Below are 23500 nucleotides of genomic sequence, written 5' to 3' on the forward strand. Positions count from 1 at the left end.
TGGACTGTTGGTTATTTGATTAAATGTTTCCCAACTATCCATCAAATATTCCTTTCTTTCCAAAACTCAAATATTTTCATAATTAATAAACAATGAATGCACTGATACAGCTTCTTTATTTATTTCATTACTATCCCTTGGATTTGTCTTTTGGATTCTGATTAATCTTCAGTTCCTTGAGAGTCCAAGACCACTCTGTCATCATGCTGAGGGTGAGGAAGCAAAGTCTAGATGCAGGCACATTCTTCGGTTATAATGTTTGGGATAGTCTCGTATTTAAAAGTGTAGCCACTGTCAGACGTTGTCCTCACTCTCAGGGGCTTCATGGTCCCTGGGACTGAGGTGCAGCAAACCTTGAGGCCGAGGCTGGAGGTCAGCCGGTTGGAGTTGGAGCAGGTCCCATTGCAGTAGTAGAAGGTGAAGACACTGGGTTGAACAATCCAGTTGCCCCATCCCAATTCTTCAAAGGAGATGTTAACGGCAGAACGATGGCAATCGTCATGAATAAGTTCGGGAGGTGGTGGCCTCTGAAGGAGACTGACATAGGCGGGGGACCAAGGGACTGTCGAGCGTCTCGATCGAGAAGGGCCCGAGTTCTTCGCTGTGGACAGGATGAAGGGCACATTCACTTGGTCCCTCACACACTGGCAATTGGCACACTTGACCTGAAGGAAAAGTATCTTGTGCGAGATATATGAGAGGAAGGACTGGGAGATATGAAAGATTACCCACTGTCCTTCAACTGCCATGCTCTCCGCTGCCCGGGCAAAGCTGCCAGGTTCAGTGAGGAAGTACAGCTTAGTCGGGGGGTCAGCACCTGGGGGTAACTGGACCCCGGCGTAAAACCAGAACTCAGCAGAGGTCACCTGGCTGCGACGGGAGTGCAGGGATGGCTGAAAGATGTAACTGTAATTGCCCACGAATCCTTCATACTGTAAATCACATGGTATGTCTGAAAATAAAAGTATGGGGGGAAGGGAAGATTGAGGGGAATGAGTTATAAAATAGCCAAAACTTGCGTAAAACCGAATGATTTGCATTCACTTGTTTTGCTTCCATGTTTGTTTATTGCGAATATCAAACATTGTTTAACAGTTACCGTTCTCATTTGATTATGTCTTCAAAACAAACCACCCAACCACCCACCCAAATTTTGTGCCACCTGCTTACTCCAATTATCTTAACCACATCTCATGCTACTTGTGTGTGTATGGGCTCCCAGGTCAGTGGGTAACCCACTCACTTCTCACTCCAGCAGTGGTGGTCTTAAGATCCCCTTCAGAGACTGAGAACCTAGTCTGGCACTGGAGCACTGAGGGAGCGCCACACTGTTTGGAGGCACTTTCTTTCAGATGAGATGTCAAGCTTATCCACTTTCTAAGTGGAGGCCATAAAGGATTTCACAGCATCTGTTTCCAAGAAGAGCGGGGAGCAGTTCACACCAGTCTTCTGGGAAAATGTGTACTTAAACAGAAATGGACATCACCTGGCAATTGTTGCCCAGAGGGCAGATGAGAATCAATCACATTGCTGTGGATGTGGAGTCAGATATAGACCAGACGGAGTAAGGACAGCAGATTTCCTTCACTAAAGGGAATCGGTTGACTGGATGGATTTTTAAACGGTGCATAGTTTTCATTAGGCTATCTTCCCTCAACTGAATTCATATTTCACCATCTGCTATGGGATTTGAACCCTTTAGATTGGGGTTCTGGTTTACTAGTCTGGTGACATTACGTTATATCACTGCCTCCATTCTATTATGATCACTACAAATTGGCTATCAGGTCATCATTACACTGCTGTCTGTGGGAGCTTCCTGTGGAAATCGGATGTTGCACTGCACGCATTACAATACTTCAAAAAGTACTTAATTGGTTGAAAAGTACCTTAGGTCTGCCTGACATTGTGAAACAGTGCTGCCAGGATTTATCTTCCTAACATACAAAATTACACAATTTTTACGTTTTTGTTTTACAAAAGCCAAAAGAAAGCTTACTGGTTATGGGGAATGAGATGACCTCCGATTTATCGTTGTCCTTTTTGGGTTTGTAATGTCCAATCCAGCGGGTGATGCGCCGTGTCAGTCTGCGGCTTTTGAACGGATTACGCAGCTCCTGGCTGGTTACATTGCAGTTCTCTGGGGGTTCAGTCAGCCCCAGGCTCTTCAGAATCTTCTCCTGCACCTTTGCAATGATTGCATCCTCACTCAGGCTGTGCATTGAGCAGGCAGTTTCCAGCATTGGGGCCTGGAACACCAGAATCAGTAGCACCATCCACAACAAGCTCAGGAATAAAGGGACACCAGGGAGTTTATGGGAAGCGTGAAGCCCGAACATTGGGACAGAGGGGGACAGAGTGAGGGAGAGAATGATGAAGATATGTACACAGAGTAGAAGATACACACTAAACAAGATAACTAACTTGAAAGAGATTAAGAGGGAGGTTCTAAGACAATGCAGGAATTTAGTGATTCAGATACAGAATGATGGGGGAAAATGAGAGAATGGGATCCAATGACAGAGATAGAAATACAGATAGAGTAAAAACAGGAATGCAGGAAGACAGAAAGAATAAAATCAAAGAGTTTGAGAGACAGATAGAATGTCAGACAGCTAGAGTGGAATTGAGTCAGAATAACTGGGGAGGGAGACAAATGCACACTGACACAGACTCACACCACACACAGGAAAACAGAGACACACATGCACAGATAAATGCACACAGACAGATATACACATACACAGACACAGTCACCCACAGATACATGCACACAGATACACCCACAAACAGAGACAGAGGCAGAGACGGACACAAACACAGTGGACAGACAGAGAGAAAGAGCCAGCAATACAGAATATGAGACAAAACAAGATACTGATCCAAGAGGAGAATGTGAGTGAGAGAGACGGAGAGACTTAGACAGAGGATAAGATTGAAAGATTGAAACTGGCAAAAAGCGAAAGAGGCGCAAAGGCACAGAAGAAAATGCAATACAAGCAACAGGCACTCAGAGGAACAAAGTTAACACAATGGGGTTAGTTACAAAGAGAATACAACATTACAGACAGAGCCGAGGACAGACTCAGCTCGACAAGGAGAGAATGATACTAATGTCCTTTTAGTGTGATCTTCAAAACTCCTACAATCCCAGCAGACACACCCTCAAATGCTTGCTTGGAGGGCAGGTTGAGCTGAAAGACTTGTCATTCACCCTGATTGTGCTGATCGGTGACCTGCCCCCTGACCCTGCTGCTCTTTGTCTCTCTCTCTCTCTCCCCACTGAGCTCTTCAGTGTGAATGCGCAGAGTTGCCACTATCAGAACTCTGATAGTCTGGTGACATTGGGCACGGCCTCCAAGACTGTTGTTAGCTGAATGACGTGAGTCTCCTGATTTGAATTCAGAGTTATCTTCTCACAGAAGCACAAAGCTCTAGCTGTAGAAAATCATAATTTGGCCTCAAACAGCAGCCATTCCAATGGCTGAAATTCAAAGAAAGACTGATCTCAGGGACAGGGAGAGGTCAAACCAAATCTTCACTGATGCGAAAACACCTCCAAAGGAGTTCTCAGCAGGGATGGGAAGCTGTGATGTCTTTTTTAGCCATGGATCTGAAGCCTGTCAGAGTCTGACCATTCCCTCCAATCCCCTCACCTTTTATCAGTATACAATGGGGAGATTGCAGTGTAGTGAGATTTATCCCACATTGATACAACTACCTGCATTTCTACAGTGCCTTTCATGACCTCAGTAAATCCCAAGGTGCTTTGCGGCTGCTGGCAGTACTTGTGAGTAGTCACTCTTGTAATGTGGGAAAGTTTGGGTCGCAATGTTGATTGAGGGATAAATATTGGCCAGGACACCAAGGAAAGCTCTCCTGCTTTTTAAAATTGGGAGCTTTGTCACTCTTGATTGTGGAGCGATGTTTCAGTGATAATCAAAAGCCTGGTCAAATACTTTGGGATGAATGGGTTCAAATCCCACACTCAACTAGTAAATCCAATTCAAATTAAGCTTGAATTGAAATATACTCTCAGTAATGTTGTCTACAAAGCTATCATTGCTGTAAAAACCTAACTGGTTCACTAATGCCCTTTAGGCAAGGAACCCTCCGGCCTACTTGTGACTCCTGATCCTATGGTGACAAGTTGGCTTTAACTGACTTCTGAAATGACCAAACAAGGGAATGGCAACTGATGCTGATCTTGCCAGTGACTTCCACACCCCATGAAAGGATAAAAATATACGTGAGGATAAGGCAAGTCCTTGCACGTCAAGCTGCATTTAAAATATGGCCTTGTGTTATCTCCCAGAGGCTAGTGAATGCCTGAAATTCTCTATCCCAAAGAACAGTGGAGAATTGATCGAGTAAAGTATTTGATGAGGAGGTAGACTGATTTTTGAAACATCAGGGAGGTGACGGCTATGAGGAGCTGGCACAAAAGAGGAGTTGAGGCCAGGGGCAGATCAGCTGTGATCTTGTTGAATGGGGAAAGAGGCTTGAGGGGCTGAGTGATCTACTTCTGCTGCTATTTCTTACGTCCTCCCTGTTCGATTGGGCTTTTTAACCAGCATGAAATGTGGTTCATCTCTTACTGCAGTGTGAACCTATATGTAGCACGCATTTTGGTCCCTGCAGAGGCTGAGTTCTCCCCCAAAGAAACTGCTGTTGCCCAATTGGATATCGAGGCTGCAACATTAAAGAAATCTTTAGTAAGTGAGCAATGTCACAGAATGCCAATCGACATTTCCAGGGAACTAACGTCATGCGAGGGATCAGCACTTTGCTGATAAATGTCTTTATATATAGAGAGAATTGGACTCAATGTCATTCTCCAATCATTCGTTACTGTCACTCGGATTGCACCACATGCAGAGGGAACATTTCATCTTAATAGAGACTCTCTCTGAGAGGTAGCTCGCTGCCAGTGTTTAATGGGACGAGGGTTGGAGATACAAACCATCCACAGTGCAGAACAGCAGTGAGACTTGGGTAAGGTGTGTCAGATGTGGAGGAAGGAGAAGAAGCTTTGTATTTGTATAGCACATTAACATAGCCTCACAGCATCCGAAAACTCCTTCTGGCCAATGATATGCAACCACTGTTGCAGGAAACATGCTAGTCCAATTTCTGCACAGCAACATTCCACAATCAACACAGTGCTAAATGCCTGTGGCACATAAATCCAAGCTGTGGCATTGGAGGGTCAGAGGCGGTTACCAGTCTGATACCCAGAATGTGCACGTTGTCTTATGAGAAAAAGCTGCACAGGCTAGGTTTATTTCCACTGGAGTTCAGAAGAATTAGGGGTGACTTGATTGAAGTGTATCGGATCCTAAATGGTCGTTACCAGGTGGACATGGAAAAGATGTTTTCTCTTGCTGGCCAGTCCAGAACTAGGGGGCTCTATTTTAAAATTAGGAGTCACCTTTTTAGCTCAGAGTCAAGGACAATGTCCTTTCTTGGAGGGTTGTGTGACTTTGGAACTTGGGGTCAATTAATATTTTTAAGACCGAGATGGGTAGCTTTGTGTTAGGCAGTGGAATCAAAGGGGTGGATGGGAAGGAGGAATTTGAAACAAACAGTTCAGCCATGATCTTATTGAATGATAAGCAGGCTCAAGGTGTGGAATGACCTATTCCTGCTCCTATGCTGTATGCCTGCTTGTAACATTTCTAGCACAGTACAGACAGAGTGCTGCAATGCCAGCTTTCACATGAGGCTTGCTCTTGCAGGTGGCGCTACTCTAAAGAAAAGCAGGGTAGTTGTCCCCAGTGTCTTAGCCATTAGCTATCCATCAAATTCCAAAAAAGCTGCACAAATGCTCTGTCCATTACAATATTGCTCTGTCCAAACTGGTCACAATATTCCTTACATCTCAACAGTGACTGCACTTCAGGAGTACTTAATTCACTGTAAAGCACATTCAGACTTTCCGAAATAGTGAGAGGTGCTACATAAATGCAAAGACTGCTTTCTTGCTCTCTTTCTTGATTGAACTCGCAGGAGCAGTGTATGAGCCAAGTCCAATCAATTCTTCCTCACTTCTGTTCAGCTGCTTCGTATCAAATGACAAGGCAGTTTCAATCTTTCTAATTCTGTCGGCTGTCCCACCATCCCCCTCTACCTTCCACTCCCACCCCGTCACCCTCCCAGACATTGCGTGTCTAAGAGAGCACAGATCCTTCTGCAATGTCACTTAAATGTAGACACATACCACCTCGCTGGCATCAGCTAATTCTGACTCTCTGCCACAGCACAGATAAGGGTCTTCGAATTCCTGGACGGGATTTGCAGTCACTGATCCTCCCACTTAGTCTGCATCCCCTCACTCCCCCAACCAGTCAACTTGCTCTTGGCAGGCTGGCCAGTCAATGGATGGTGGCCTCCTTTGCTCCCTACATCCCCCTCCCACTATGGTCTCAACCATCCACACACTGCCAACCACCAGTCCGGCTCCTATTGGTCTTGTCAAGTCATGATGGCAGGGGTTATTTTGGGAGAGAAGACAGCTGGATAAGCTCCTTCAAACAATGAGGTGCAGAGCAGAGCAGGAGGGAGTAAGAGACTGGAGCATGGCTGAGGGTAACGGGGGAGGGTAGTTGCACACGGAATTTAAAACAGTCTTGCTGCTGAAACGGCTATCCCTAAGGACGGTCTGCTGTTCACACTGAGACTCATGGAGACGACAGCTTAACGAATAATCTGCAAAGTGTAGGGATCTGAGGAAGAAACACTTGACAGGCAAATTGCTTCCCGTCCCTGCCCTGAATTCTCAGCTAACTGGTTGGTAAGTAAAATATCAAACCCACGCCATTCTGTGTTGTAAAAAGAAGTGGTTGTGAAGCGCTTTCAGAGTATTTACCATCTTTAAGAGACATCAGATCACGTCAAGAGTCTGTGTAATGGAAGGCAGCAGATTGGGCAGGGATCATATGATAGTATTAACTCCCGGTCAAGCCACATGTTGAGTGCTCTTAGAGGTTTTGCGCAGTCCACTCTGTCCTAATATAGCCTGGGATCTTCTCCCTCTCCTTATCCTCAGACAACCTCTCAGGTATGAGGGTGATTTGAAATTAATATATTCAAAAAAGATTGTTTTTTTAAGAGGCAAAAATAGAAATTGCTGGAAAAGCTCAGCAGGTCTGGCAGCATCTGTAGACGGAAGGGTCACTTGATCTGAAACGTTAACTCTGATTTCTCTCCACACCTGCTGAGCTTTTCCAGCAATTTCTATTTTTGTCTCTGATTTACAGCATCTGCAGTTCTTTCAGTTTTGATATTTTTTAGATTTTAAAGGCAACAAGAGACATGGGGAGAAAGCACAAACATGGCTCCAAGGGCCACATGTACTGCTCCTGTCCCTGGTTTGTATGTTTTTATAAATTGTTCCCAGTCAGGGTTCAATGGCTTTTGGGATGACTGATAAGTCTGATGCTTGATCTGCAGCTTCTGCTGCGTTTGGAAGGTTGGGTTGATGGGTGATTGTGCGTTTATGCCATTCCCTCTGACAGCTCATCTTCAGCTCCGCATCTTCCCAATGGAGTCTCCCAATGTCTTATGCGTCTTCCGGAGCGAACCTTCTCCCTTTTGGTCGTTCACAAGCTAGGGTATCCATGAGTCATCAGGGGATGTTTGATCTCTTCAGGGAGGCTTTGAGTTGAGCAGTCTCATTTGGAATCTGGGGTCAGGCTCACGAGTAACACGTACTGCCCAGTGGAGCTGGTTTTGATAGACTGGCCCCTCAATGGCAGGAGTGGGTATTGCTGTTAGTTGTCCTTTCCTGTTCTTGGATTTGAAGGATCTTGTGCAGGTGACACTGATGGGACCTCTCCAGCGATTCGAGGTGTCCAGTGTAGGCTCTCCAAGTCTGGAATATTAATAGTGCAAAGAGAGGGAAGGGTTCCATACGTCTGTTTGTGGAATTTTCGTGACAGTTATGATTCAGACTCTGAAACATCTGTTTCCAGGGAATAAAGTGACTCAATTGGATCAGATGTCAGTAAGAGTTTGATTAACCATAGAGAGGAACAAGGAAAAATCAAGGGTAAAATACTTCATTGGAGGAAGGCCAATTTCAAAGAGTTGGGAATGGATCTGTCTTGAGTAAACTGGAATGAAAGATGAGCATGCAGAACTGAAACTAGTCATTGTGCTGCCTTTGTGGAGGAGCTAGTTCAGGTGCAGGCCCATAGCAATGTGGTTGACTCTTTAACTTCCCTCTGAAACCATCAACCAGGCACAAGTCAGGAGTGTGGAGGAATACTTTCCACTTGCCTGAATAAGCGCAGCTCCAACAACACTCAAGAAGCTTGATCCAGGACAAAGCAGCCTGCTTGATTGGCACTACATGCACAAACATCCATTCCCTCCACCACAGATGTTCATAGCAGCAGTGTGCATCATCGACAAGATGCATTGCAGATATTCATCAAGGCTCCTCAGCCAGCACCTTCCAACCTCATGTCCACTACTGTCTGGGAAGACCATCATCTGCAATTTCCCCTCTAAGTCACTCACAATCCTGACTAGGAAATATATTGCCATTCCTTCAAAATCCTGGAACATAGAACATAGAACATAACAGCGCAGTACAGGCCCTTTGGCCCTCGATGTTGCGCCGACCTGTGAAACCAATCTGAAGCCCATCTAACCTAAACTATTCCATTATCATCCATATGTTTATCCAATGACCATTTAAATGCCCTTAAAGTTGGCGAGTCTACCACTTTTGCAGGCAGGGCATTCCACGCCCTTACTACTCTCTGAGTAAAGAACCTACCTCTGACATCTGTCCTATATCTATCACCCCTCAATTTAAAGCTATGTCCCCTCGTGCTAGCCACCACCATCCGAGGAAAAAGGCTCCCGCTGTCCACCCTATCTAATGCTCTGATCATCTTGTATGTCTCTATTAAGTCACCTCTTAACCTTCTTCTCTCTAACGAAAACAGCCTCAAGTCCCTCAGCCTTTTCTCATAAGACCTTCCCTCCATACCAGGCAACATCCTGGTAAATCTCCTCTGCTCCCTCTCTGCAGAACAAATACTGCAACAATTGAAGAAAGTAGCTCACTACCACCTTCTCAATAGCAATTACAGACTGGCCAGCCAGAAATTAGCACATCCCACCATTAAATTTTAAAAAAAGCCAATTGAGGTCAACAGCAATTCTGGATTGACTGTATTTCTGCTTGACACGGAGAATATATGTGATAGAAACCAAGCAAGGCCATCCCCAAAGGAACCGATTTCTGTTTGGCAGTTTTTGAATAGATCCTTGTAGTGAAGCAGATCTCTGGGACTACAGCAGAGACTGTGTTACTGTGTGCATCATACAATTGGAATAGAGAATGGAAGGGAGAAATGACAGGGGATTTTTGACTGCACAAAGGGGAGTCAGCAATGTCAATGACTCTCGACTATTAATCTAGAATCTGAAGCTAATGTTCTCAGGGTATAGGTTCAAACCCCATCATGGCAGATGGTGAAATTGGAATTAAATAAAAATCTGTAATTAAAAGCCTATTGGTGACTATATTGTTAAAATCAATCAGCTTCATCACTGCCCTTTAGCAAAGAAAATCTGCTGTTCTTACGTGCACTTTTTAGAGTCATACAGCATGGAAACAGACCCATTGGTTCAACCAGTCCATGCTGAACATAATCCCAAACTAAACTAGTCCCACCTGTCTGCTCCTGGCCCATATCCCTCCCAATATTTCCTATTCACGTACTTATCCAAATGTCTTTTAAACATTGTAATTGAACCCTCATCCACCACTTACTCAGGAAGTTCATCCCACACATAAACCATCCTCTGCATAAAACATTTGCCCCTCATGTCTCTTTTAAATCTCTCTCCTCTCACCTTAAAAATGTGTCCCTTTGTCTTGAAATTCCCCATCCTGGGGAAAGACAACTACCATTAACCTTATCTATACACCTTACTTTTTTATAAACTTCTAGAAGGTCACTTCTCAAATCATAGAATCCCTACAGTGTGGAAACAGGCCACTCAGCCAACAAGACCCTCCTGCCAACCACTGAACTGCATTCCACCCAGACCCATTCCCCTACCTCTGCATTTTCCCATGTCTATCCACCTAACCTAAACATCTCTGGGCACTATAGCATGGCCAATCCACCTACCCTGCACATCTTTGAACTGTGGGAGGAAACCAGAAGGAAACCCATGCAGACACAGGGAGTATGCGCAAACTCCATGCAGACAGTCACCTGATGGTGGAATTGAACCCAGGTCCCTGGGACTGTGAGGCAGCAGTGCTAACCACTGAGCCACTGTGCCGCCAACCTCCTAGGACCCAAGCTATCCAGCCTTTCTTTATAACTCATACCTGGCAATATCCTGGAAAATCTCTTTTGAGCCCTCTCCAGCTTAATAATATTCTTCCTGTAACTAGGCGACCAGAACTGGACACAGTATTCCAGAACAGATCTCACCAACATCCTGTACAACCTGAACATGACTTCCCAACACCTATACTCAAAGGACTGAGCAATGATGGCAAGCATACTAAACACCTTTTTGACCACCCTGTCTGTATGTGATGCAAACTTCAAAGAATTATGTACCTGAACCCCTAGGTCCCTCTTTTCTACTTGGTCTGGTCTATATGTGACTCCGGAACAACAGCAATGTGGTTTACTCTTACTTTTACATCCCAGGAATGAATTAAAAATACAATTCTTGCTGTTTCAGTCTTTCCAGAGCCCATCAAGCCACTTAAAGGGACAGGAAAAGAGTTTGAGGATTCTGTGACTATCAGTACTTGCATGGACTAAATGAGAGAAGGTTTGTATCTGTGCATCATTACAGTATTAATTGTGTCTGGGAACTTAAGATGAACAATGGCTGCTGCTAAAGGTGATTTAAGGGCCAATTCTTTGGGTGGGAAATGAGAGGCCATTCAACCCATCGTGCCTGCACAGGTCCTATTACCTAGTGCCAATCTTCCACCTTTTCCCCAGATCTCAACACCATTTCTATTCAAATAATCATCTGATGCCCCCCTTGAATGCTTCAATTGAAGCTGCCTCCACCACATTTCCAGGTCATGCATTCCAGACCCTAACTACTCACTGTGTGAGAAAGTTTTTTCTCATATGACCCTTGCTTCATTTGCACATCACTTTGAATCTATGCTTTCTCATTCCTGTTCCTCTTCTGAGCAGGAACAACTCTCCCTAACAACTCCGTCCAGTCCACTCATGATTTTGAAAACCTCTATCAGATCTTCTCTCAGCTTTCTTCTCTCCAAGGAGAACAGTCCTAATTACTTCAATCTATCCTGATTGACAGCCCTGTGATATTATTGCTAGGCTATTAATTCAGAGGCCCAGGTAACATTCTGGGAACAGGGTTCAAATCCCACCATGGTAGATGGTGGAATTTGAATTCAATAATAATCTAGAATTAAGAGTTTAATGATGGTCATGGAACCATTGTTGATTTTCAGGAAAAACCCATCTGGTTCACTAATGCCCTTTAGGGAAGAAATCTGCCATCCTCATCTGGTCTGGTTTGCATGTGACACCAGACCCACAGCCAATGTGGCTAACTCTCAACTCGATTAGGGATGGGCAATGAATGCTAGTCCAGCCAGTGATGACTACATCCCATTAAAGAATAAAAAAAAAAATCACTGAAATTGCTCATTCCTGGAACCAATGATGTAAGCTTGAATGGAGGATGATTAATCAGTAAGTTTGTGGGTGATATGAAAATTGGTAGGGTGGTAAATAGTTAGGAGGATAGCCATAAATTACAGGATGATATAGACAGGCCAGTCAGATGGGCTGAACAGAATTCAGTGGCAAATAGAATTCAATTGATAAATGAATCTATGAAATGTGAGGTGATGCATTTGGGCAGGACAAACAAGGCAAGGGAATAAATGATGAATGGTTGGTCCCTGAGAAGCACTGAGGATCAGAGGGACCTTGGTGTGCATGTACACCAGTCTGTTAAATTAGAGGGACAGCTAGATAAAGTGACTAAGAAGGCAGTTCTGAGGAAGGGTCAGCGGACTTGTAACTTTAACTCTGAAATTTTTTTCACAGATACTGCCAGACCTGCTGAGCTTTTCCAGCAACTTCTGTTTACGTTGTGACTAAGAAGGCATATGGGATACTCACCTTTATTAGTCAAGGTATAGCGCTTAAGAGCAGGGAGATTATGCTGGAACTATATAAAACATTGGTTAAGCCACAGTACAGCTCTGAAATCCTCATTATAGGAGAGATGTGATTGCACTGGAGAGAACGCAGAGGAGATTTACCAGGATGTTGCATGAGCTGGAGAATTTCAGTTATGAAGACCGATTGGATGGACCAATGGTGTTTGGTGATTGGTGCTGGGTCCACCATTGTTCATCATTTATATAAACAATTTGGATGAGAGTATAGGATGCATGATTAGTACGTTTGCAGATGATACAAAATTGGTGGTGCAGTAGACAGTGAAGAAGATTATTTAAGAGTACAACAAGATCTTGATCAAATGACCAAGTGTGCCAAAGAATGGCAGATGGAGTTTAGTTTAATGTGAGGTGTTGAATTTTGTTAAGACAAACAGGGCAGGACTTAAACAGTGAATGGTAGGACCCTGGGGAGTGTTGTTAAACAGATACCGAGAAACACCAACCCTTGGGGGTGCAGGTACAGAGCTCCTTGAAAGTGGTATTACAGGTAGACAGGGTGGTGAAGAAGGCGTTTAGCATGTTTGCCTTCATTGGTCAGAGTACCGAGCACAGCAGTTGGGACGTCACGTTACAGCTGTACAAGATATGGTAAGACCACATTTGGAGTACTGTGAACAATTCTGGTCACCCTTCGACAGGAAGGATGTTATTAAACTGGAAAGGCTGCAAAAGGATTTACAAGGATGTTACTGAGACTAAAGGGTTTGAGTTATAAGGGGAGGCTGGATAGGCTGGGACCTTTTTCCCTGGAATGTAGGAGACTGATGGGTGACCTAATAGAGGTTTATAAAATCATGAGGGGCATAGATAAGGTGAACTTGTCTTTTTTGCAGGGTAGAGGAGTTCAAAACTGTCAAGATGGGTACAGTTATAATATTTAAAAGATACTTGGACAGGTACAAAAATAGGAAAGGTTTAGAGACACTGAAAACAACAAATGCTGGAGATCACAGCGGGTCAGACAGCATCCGTGGACAGTGAGCAAGCTAATGTTTTGAATCTAGAACACAGAACACAGAACATAGAACTGTACAGCACAGTACAGCCCTTCAGCCCACGATGTTGTGCCGAACTTTTACCCTGACCCTAAGGTCTATCTACCCTCCACCTCCACCTTATACAATCATCCATATGCCTATCTAATAGCCGCTTAAATGGCCCTAATGAGGCCGACTCCACTACCCTCTCCAGCAGTGCATTCCACGCCCCTACCACTCTCTGAGTAAAGAACCTACCTCTGACGTCTCCCCTTTATCTACCTCCACTCACTTTAAAACTATAGCCCATTGTAATAGCTACCTCCACCCTAGGAAAAAGTCTCTGGCTGTCTACTCTATCTATACCTCTGATCATTTTGTACACTTCTATCAAGTCACCTCTCATCCTTCGTTGTTCTAAAGAGAAAAGCCCTAGCTCTCTCAACCTTTCCTTGTAAGACCTTTCCTCCATTCCAGGCAACATCCTGGTAAATCTCCTCTGCACCTTTTCTAATGCTTCCACATCTTTCCTGCAATGAGGTGACCAGAACTGGACACAATACTCCAGATGTGGCCGAACCAGGCTTTTTTATAGCTGGAGCATAACTTCACGGCTCTTGAACTTAATCCCTCTATTAATGAAAGCTAACACACCATACGCCTTCTTAACAACTCTATCCACCTGGGTGGCAGCTCTCAGGTAACTGTGGACATGAACCCCAAGATCCCTCTGCTCCTCCACACTGCCAAGAATCTTTCCGTTAACCCCGTATTCTGCTTTCAAATTTGTCCTTCCAAAACGAACCACCTCACACTTTTCAGGGTTAAATTCCACCTGCCACTTCTCAGCTCAGCATCCTATCAATGTCCCTTTGTAACTGAGAACAGCCCTCCGCACTATCTACAACTCGACCCACCTTCGTATCGTCCGCGAACTTACCAATCCACCCTTTCACTCCTACATCCAAATCATTTACTAAAATCACAAATAGAAGAGGACCCAGTACAGATCCTTGTGGTACACCACTCGTAACTGAGCACCATGTTGAATATTTTCCGTCCACTACCACCCTTTGTCATCTAAGGGTCAGCCAATTCTGAATCCAATCTGCCACATTTCTCCCTATCCCATGCCTCCTTACCTTCTGCATGAGCCTACCATGGGGAACCTTATCAAACGCCTTACTTAAATCCATGTATACCACATCCACTGCTCTACCTTCATCCACGTGTTTGGTCACCTCTTCAAAGAATTCATTAAGGCATGATCTACCCCTCACAAATCCATGCTGACTATCACAAATCAAACTGTGCCTATCCAAGTGATCATAAATCCTATCTCTCTGAGTCCTTTCCAATAATTTGCCCACCACTGAAGTAAGACTAACTGGCCTATAATTTCTGGGGTTATCCCTATTCCCTTTTTTGAACAAGGGAATGACGTTTGTCACTCTCCAATCTTCCAGCACTATACCAGTGGACAGTGAGGACGAAAAGATCATCGCCAAAGGCCCTGCGATCTCTCCCCTCACTTCCCATAGAATCCTTGGATAAATCCTATCAGGCCCAGGGGACTTACCTATCTTCAAGTTTCTCAAAATTCCTAGTACATCTTCCTTACTAACATCCACCTCCTCTAGCCTACCAGCCTGTTTCACACTGTCCTCGCCTACAACTAGGTCCCTCTCAGTTGTGAATACCGAAGAAAAGTATTCATTAAGGACCTCTCCTAACTCTTTAAGCTCCGTACACAAATTCCCTTTCTCTGGTCATTCTCTTATTCCTCATGTATGTGTAAAAAGCCTTGGGGTTTTCCTTGATCCTATCTGCCAAGGTTTTCTCATGCCCCCTTATAGCTCTCCTAAGCCCTTTCTTCAGCTCCTTCCTGGCTAACTTGTACCCCGCTAGAGCCTTTTCCAATCCTTGTTTCCTAAACCTTATATAAGCATCCTTCTTCCTAACCAGTCGTTTGACCTCTCTTGAGAACCAAGGCTCCCTCACTCGACCGCATCTTCCCTGCTTGCTAGGGACAAACATATCGAGCACACACAGTATTGCATTTCTTAAACAATCTCCACATTTCTATAGTGCTCTTCCCTGACAGCATCTGTTCCCATTTTATGTTACCCAGTTCTTGCCTAACAGAATTATAAACCTTACCCATCTGTATGTACCTATCCTTTTCCATGACTATTGTAAAAGTAACAGAGTTATGATCGCTACCGCCAAAATGCTCTTCTACCAACAGGTCTGACACTTGGCCCGGTTCATTGCCAAGCACCAAATCCAAAGTGGCTTCTCCTCGTGTTGGTCTATCTACATACTGTGTCAGGAATCCTTCCTGAACGCACTGGACAAAATCCGCTCCATCTAAACTATTACAACTAAAAAGTTTCCAATCAATATTTGGAAAGTTGAAGTCACCCATGACTACAACCCTGTGACTTCTGCACCTTGCCAGTATCTGCCTCCCAATCCGCTCCTTCACTTCTCTGCAACTATTAGGGGGTCTGTAAAAATCCCCTAACAAAGTGACTGCTCCTTTCCTGACCTCAACCCAAACTGACTCTGTAGACATATCATTCTCGAACTGCCTTTCAGAAGCTGCTAATACTCGCCCTGACTAGCAATGCCAGTCCCCCGCCTCTTTTACCACCCTCCCTATTTCTTTTAGAGCATCTAAATCCCTGAACTTCCAACAATCATTCCTGTCCCTGAGTTACCCAAGTTTCTGTAATGGTCACAACATCGTAGCTCCAAGTACTGACCCATGCTCTAAGTTCATCCGCCTTATTTCTGATACTTCTAGCATTGAAGTATACACACTTCAAACCATCCCTGTGTCCACAATTTCGCTCATCGACCGCATTTCTTCATTAACAACCTCACTCCCTGTTGTGTCTATTGGAAGGCTGAATACCTCATCCTCTGAATTACAAATCTAGTTCCCCACCCCCTGCCAATCTAGTTTAAACCATCCCGTATAGTTCGAGTAAACCCCCCTCCCAGGATATTTGTGCCCTTCCGGTTCAGGTGCAACCCATCCTTCCTGTACAGGTCCCACCTTCCCCAGAATGTGCTCCAATATCCACATAATGGAAGCCCTCCCTCCTACACCAGCCCTGTAGCCACGTGTTTAGCTGCACTCTCTCCCTATTTCTTACCTCGTTATCACGTGGCACTGGTCGTAATCCAGAGATAACCACCCTGTTTGTCCTGGACTTCAGCTTCCACCCTAATTCCCTGTACTTGTTTTTCACATTCTCAGTCCTTTTTCTACCTATGTCATTGGTACCGATGTGTACCATGACTGCTGGTTGATCACCCTCCCTCTTAAGGATCCTTAAGACACGGTCCGAGACGTCACGGACCCTGGCACCCGGGAGGCAACATACCATCAGTTTGTCTCGTTCACAGAACCGCCTGTCTGTGCCTCTAACTATTGAACCCCCCACTACAATTGCTCTCCTATTCTCCCCCCTTCCCTTCTGAGCCACAGAGCCAGACCCTGTGCCAGAGACCCCGGTCCCTGTGGCTTAACCCTGGTCGGTCGTCCCTCCCAACAGTATCCAAAGCAGGATAATTATTGGTGAGGGGAACGACCACAGGGGATCCCTACGCTGACTGTTTCCTTCCCTTCCCTTCCCTTTCCTTACTGTCACCCAACTGCTTTCGTTCTAAGGGGTAACTGTAGCTTGTTTCTTTCACCACCTCAGCCTCCCAAATGATCCTGTGTTCATCCAGCTCCAGCTTCAGTTCCCTAATGCAGTCTTTGAGGAGCTGGAGCTGGGTGCAGTCAACAGAGTCACTGCTGTTGGCTCTTACCTCCCACATCCTGCAGGAGGAACATTGCACTGCCCTGCCGGCCATCCCCTCTAAATTTAAACTTCCCCAAAAGATTTGATTCCACCCAATCTATATTTCCCAGGAGTCCTCTCGCTCCCGGTCTCCTCCTCCTCCTCCGCCACCAAAAATGAAGGCCCCGAAGCACCAACAGTAAATTATTATACTCGCCGCTTACCTTCCCAGCAGTCCCCTCGTGCTCTCTCCCAACTCACGCCGCTGAACAAATGGAGGCCACAGACTCACGAGGTAAGTCTTTTAAACTAAAAAGCTTACCTTCCCAACAGTCCCCTCGTGCTCTCTCCCGACTCCCGCCACTGAACAAATGGAGCGAGTCATCTAGACTCGAAATGTTAGCTTGCTCTCTCTCCATGGATGCTGTTTGAGCTGCTGTGATCCTGTGTTATTGTTTTCAGTACAGATTTCAGACTTGGACATAGAACAGTACAGCACAGTTCCTTCGGCACACAATGTTGTGCCGACCTATTATCGTACTCTAAGATCAATCTACCCTACGTTTTGCTATCATCCATGTGCCTATCCAAGAGTCGCTGCAATGTCCCTAATGCATCTGACTCCACTACCACTGCTGGCAGCGCATTCCACTCACCCACCACTCTCTGTGTAAAGAACCTACCTCTGACATCTCCCCTATACCTTCCTCCAATCACCTTAAAATTATGCCCCCTCGTAATAGTCATTTCCGCCCTGGGAAAATGTCTCTGGCTATCCACTCTATCTATGCCTCTCATCATCTTGTACACCTCTATCAAGTCACCTCTCATTCTTCTTCGCTCCAATGAAAAAAGCTCTAGCTCCCTCAACCTTTCCTCATAAGACCTGCCCTCCAGTCCAGGCAGCATCCTCGTAAATCTCCTCTGCACCCTCTCTAAAGCTTCCATATCCTTCCTATAATGAGGCAACCAGAACTGAACACAATATTCCAAGTGTGGTCTAACCAGGGTTTTCTAGAGCTGCAGCATAACATCACGGCTCTTAAACTCAATCCCCCGCCAATGAAAGCCAAAACACCATACGTCTTCTTAACAAACCTATCAACTTGGGTGGCAACTTTGAGGGATCTATGGACATGGACCCCAAGATCCTTCTGTTCCTCCACACTGCCAAGAATCCTGCCACTAACCGTGTATTCTGCATTCACATTCAATCTTCCAAAATAAATCACTTCACACTTCTCCAGGTTGAATCCCATCTGCCACTCCTTTGCCCAGCTCTGCAGCCTGTCAATGTCCCATTGCAACCTACAACTGCCCTCTATACTATCCATAACTCCACCAACCGTCTTGTCATCGGCAAACTTACTAACCCACCCTTCCACTTCCTCATCCAAGTCATTTATAAAGATCACAAAGAGCAGAGATCCCAGAATAGATCCCTGCGGAACACCACTGGTCACCGAGCTGGACAGCCAATTCTGTATCCAGACAGCCAAATTTCCCTGGATTCCATGCCTCCTTACTTTCTGAATGAGCCCACCATGGAGAACCTTATCAAATGCCTTGCTAAAATCTATATACATCATATCCACTGCTCTACCTTCATCAATGTGTTTTGTCACATCCTCAAAGAATTCAATAATGCTTGTGAGGCATGACCTGCCCCTCACAAAGCCATGCTCTTTCTAATCAAGCTGTGCTTTTCCAAATAATCATAAATACTATCTCTCGGAATCCTCTCCAATAATTTGCCCACCACAGAAGTAAGACTGACTGATCTGTAATTCCCAGGATTTTCCATATTCCCTTTCTCGAACAAGAAAATAACATTTGCCACCCTCCAATAACCTCTTCCTTCCTAACATCGCCTCATAATCCGCCTTGGGAGCCTACAGCCCAATGGCTTAAATGTGGATTTTACCAGTTTCAAAATCTCCCCACCTCCGGCCTTATCCCATGACCAACCATCCCTCTCATCTCTGCCTCCTTAACCTGACACAACCTGTCCATCTTCTCCCCAACCTATCCGCTCCTCCCACCTCACTGACCAATCCCCACCACTGCCCACCTGCACTCACCTATCACCATCCCACCTATCTTCCCCAGCCCCACTCCTTCTCTCTCTATTTATTTCGGAGCTCCCTTCCCCCTCTCCCATTTCTGAAGAAGGGTCCTGACCCAAAACATCAACTTTCCTGCTTCTCTGATGCTGCCTGGCCTGCTGTGCTCCTCCAGCTCCACACTGCTATCTCTGCGTGGATGAGTTGAGCTGAAGGGCCTGTTTCATCCTGTATGACTTTATGAATGGGGTTGTTTTACTTAAAGCAGAGGATATTGAGAGGGGACATGATTGAGCTGTACAAAATTATGTTAGACATTGACTGGGTAAACAGAAAGAAACTTTTCCCCAGTGAAGAGGTCAATCACCAAGGCAACAGATTCAGGGTGAGTGGCAGAAGGTTTAGAGGAGAAATGTTTGGTGGAAATCTAGGGGTGTTGCAAAATTGGATTAGAATAATTAGATAGTTGTTTTTGACTGCGCCAGGCTTGATGGACTTAAGGACTTTTTTCTGTGCAGCAGATCTCTTCAACGGCATGACTATAAATGGTGGAAGTGAAGTTGAAAAGTCTGTGGAATTTCATGTATTCCCACATTTGGCTGGAAAATAATGCAAGTACCACTTGAGACACATAGTTGTACAGACTACTTAGTGAAATTTACATTTTTACTTGAAATATTCTTTACCTGGTAATTTATGGGCACATTATGTTCATTTTAGTTGGTTTGTCACAGTAAAAAAATTAGAAGTGTGAAATGCTGCCCAGCAGACCTGTGGGGAATTTCTTTCTTTTCCATTTTCTACGGGGGTCGATAAAGGTTTATAGATTTTTATTCTCCAAACGCATTAATGGATGCAGGGCAAGGGCAAAAGTGGAGTAGGTTGCATATCAGTCACAATCTGGTTCTGTGTGGGAATAGATTTGAGGGGCAAATTGCTGCTGTTCCTATCTTCCTATGAGCAGATATCACAGTGTGCATCGATGTGAATATCTATCAGGGTGTGTAGAGTCAGAGTCCTACAGCACTGAGACACGAATGGCTCCATGCCGACCAAGATGTCCATCCATGCTATCCCCATTTCCCTGCATTTGGCCCATATCATTCTCAATCTTTCCTATCCATGTATTTGTCCAAATGTCTTTTAAATGTTGTTAATGTACCCGCCTCAACCACTTCTGCTGGCAGCTCATTCCATATGCGTATCACCCTCTGTATAAAAAAAGTTGCCCATCAGGTTCTCATGTATTCTTTCTCCTCTTACTTTAAACTGATGCTCTCTAGTCCTCAATTCCCCAACCCTGGGAAAAAGACTGAATGCATTCACCCTATACATGTCTCACCATATCTTATACACTTATATAAGATGCCCCCCTCAGTCTCCTATGCTCTAAAAGAAAAAATCCAAGCTTGTCCAGCCTCTCCCTATAACTCAGTCCTTTGAGTCCTGGCAACATCCTTTTTTTTTGTACTCTTTCCAGTTTAACCTTCCCATAGCAAGGTGACCAAAACTGAACACAATACTCCAAGTGCGGCCTCACCAACATCCTGTACAACTGCAACATAACTTCCCAACTTGTGTACCCAATGCCCTGACTGATGAAGGCCAGTGTGCCAAACATTTTCTTCACTGCCCTGTCTACCCGTGACTCTACTTTCAGAGAACCATGCACCTGCACTCCAAGGTCCCTCTGTTCCACTACACTCCTTAAGACCATGAAACTCCGACCTCGATTTGACTTTCCAAAATGCAACACCTCACACTTGCCTATATTAAACTCCGTTTGCCATTTCTCAGCCCACTTCCCCAGCTGATTAAGATCCTGATACCTTTCTTACTGTCCACAATACCACCTATTTTAGTGTCATCCGCAATCTTCTTAATCATGCCTTGTACGTTCTCATCCAAATCACTGATACAGATAACAGTAAGAGCAACAGGCCCAGCACTGACCCATAAGGCACACTACTAGTCACAGGCCTCCGGTCCGACAAGCATCCTTCTACTATTACTCTCTGTTTCCTACCATCAAGTCAATTGTGTATCCAATTTGCCAGCCCTCCCTGAATTCCATGTGATCTAACCTTCCAGCGAAGCCTACCATGTGGAACCTTATCAAAGGCCTTATTGAAATCCATGTAAACTATGTCTACTGCCCTGCCCTCATCAACCTTCCTGGTCACTTCATCAAAGAACTCTAAAAAAATTTGTGAGGCATGATCTCCCATGCATGAAGCCATGCTGACTTCTCCGAATCAAACCCTGTCTTTCTAAATGCATGTATTATCTTATCCCCCAGAATCTTCTCAAGTAACTTATCCACCACAGATGTTAAACTTGATTCAGAGATAGGGGGAACTGCCAATGCTGGAAAATCTGAGATAACAAGGTATAGAGCTGGATGAACACAGCAGGCCAAGCAGCATCAGAGGAGCATTTCTGAAGAAGGGTCTAGACCTGAAACGTCAGCTTTCCTGCTCCTCTGATGCTGCTTGGCCTCCTGTGTTCATCCAGCTCTACACCTTGTTATCACAGATGTTAAACTTACTGGTTTATATCAGCCATGATTGAATGGCGGAGCAGACTTGATGGGCTGAATGGCCTACCTTCTGCTCCTATGTCTTATGGTCTTAAATTCCAGGTTTTTCTTTGCAGCCCTTTTTGAATAAGGACACAACATTCGCTACCCTCTTCCGGGACCTTACCTGTGGCTAACGGTAATTGGGAAAATCAGCATATGTAATGAGGGGATGTCAGCATGTGTAGTGAGGGGGACATTAGGATGTATAATGAGGGGGAATCAAGATGTGTCATGCGTGCATCTCAGTGTGTAATGAGTGCATATCGGGGCGTGTAATGTGGGGGTGTCAGAGTGTGTAACGTGGGGGTATTAGAGTATAATGAATGCATAAAGGGGTTTTGAGTGTGAAATGAGGTAACAGATGTGTAATAAGTGCATATCAGGGTATCTAATGCGTGCGTATCAAAATGTGTAATAAAGGGCTATCAGGGTGTATAATAAGTAGGTATCAGGTGTGTATTGAATGAGCAGAAGGGCGCGTGATGTGGTGGTATCTGTTATATAAGAGAATTTCCGGTGTGCATTGTGGGGTATCGGGTATGTAATGAGAAGGTATCAGGGTGTTCAATGTGTGGCCTTTGTTGACAGCACTAGCAGTTACGAAGTTTGTCCTAGAGACCATTTTCATTGCAATGGAAGATAGTAAAATGTAGGATATGCAGGGTAGAATGATCTTAGTAGGATATTAGGTCGGTACAACATCGTGGGCCGAAGGGCCTGTACAGTGCTGTACTGTTCTATGTTTTATAATGCCCGACTGACAGTGCCTAAGTGGAATGAGTGACAGCACTTCCCGAAAATTTGCTTCAATTAAAGAAGAGGAAAGCAAGGAGAGATTATGGTCGGAGCAATATGATCAGCAGTCACTGTTAACAGGTTTCATTCTGATATCAATGATGCCTACATACCAATCGAGCGCCAGTTTCGAGATCCTAAATGGATTCTTGTCTGCACAACATCGGTGCTGTTAGTACAATTCTGTAGTGCCTGAGGTGGTTAAAGTTTTCAGAGCTAAACTGTGTTTAAAAAACCCTGCATTTATACAGCAAGCTCTGCATACTAAAAATTGCCAATCTCTTATTCTGAGACTGTGTCCCCTACTTGTAGGTCCTCACTGGCACTCCCACAGACCAGGGAAACAAATTTCCTGCATCTATCCTGGCTATCCCTTTAAGAAGTCTATGTATGCTTTAGGGAGACTCTTAATGGAGGAGGGAATGTCAGCATGAGAGAAGGTATCAGCAGCCAATCAGCTAAAATGAGGATAGAGTCAAGGGGCAATTACAAAGATGAAAATAGAGGTTCTTAGCGAGGACATGTGGCTGGAAGTTAATCATGGTCATACAGACTCCTGTGAATCACCTTGAGATGTTTATAATGTTAACGATGATCTATAAATCTAAGTTGTTAGTCATGTTACTGGGAAGCATTTGTGGGTGAGGGTGATGGCCTGGTGGTATTATCACTAGACTATTAATTCAGAGACCCAGGTGATGTTCTGAGGACCAAGGTTCAAATCCCACTGTGAGACATGGTGCAATTTGAATCCAATGAAATTCTGGAATTAATGTCAAACGATGACCATGAATCCATTGTCGATTGTTGGAAAAATCAGTCTGGTTCACTAATGTCCTTTAGGGAAGGAAATTGCCATCCTTACTTGGTCTGGCCAACATGTGACTCCAGACCCATGGCAATGTGATTGACTCTCAACTGCCCTCTGGGCAATAAATGCTGGCCTAGTCAATAACACCCACATCCCCTTAATGAATGAAAACCAAAGCAGTTCATCACACAATAGCTACTAGAATAGAGATAACAAGGTGCAGAGCTGGACGAACACAGCAGGCCAAGCA

General features: G+C 44.8%; 1 protein-coding gene across 2 annotated transcripts in view; it reads right to left on the reverse strand.

Annotated features, from left to right (window-relative positions):
* Positions 1-153: 153 nt before the first annotated feature.
* inha (inhibin subunit alpha) overlaps positions 154-23500 on the reverse strand; it is a 25341-nt gene continuing 1994 nt past the window's right edge. Inside the window, exons 2-3 of one of the 2 annotated variants that reach the window (XM_048599312.1) lie at positions 2000-2249; positions 154-952 (exon numbers count right to left, since the gene is read on the reverse strand). In XM_048599312.1, the coding sequence (XP_048455269.1) occupies positions 228-952; positions 2000-2243 (969 nt within the window). In that variant the 5' untranslated portion in view covers positions 2244-2249 and the 3' untranslated portion in view covers positions 154-227. Of the gene's footprint in view, positions 953-1999; positions 2340-23500 lie in introns of those variants that run through there. The other variant, XM_020529386.2, reaches the window with a different exon arrangement.

This window comes from Rhincodon typus, chromosome 7 (genome assembly GCF_021869965.1).
Source record: "Rhincodon typus isolate 14 chromosome 7, sRhiTyp1.1, whole genome shotgun sequence".
NCBI lineage: Eukaryota > Metazoa > Chordata > Chondrichthyes > Orectolobiformes > Rhincodontidae > Rhincodon > Rhincodon typus.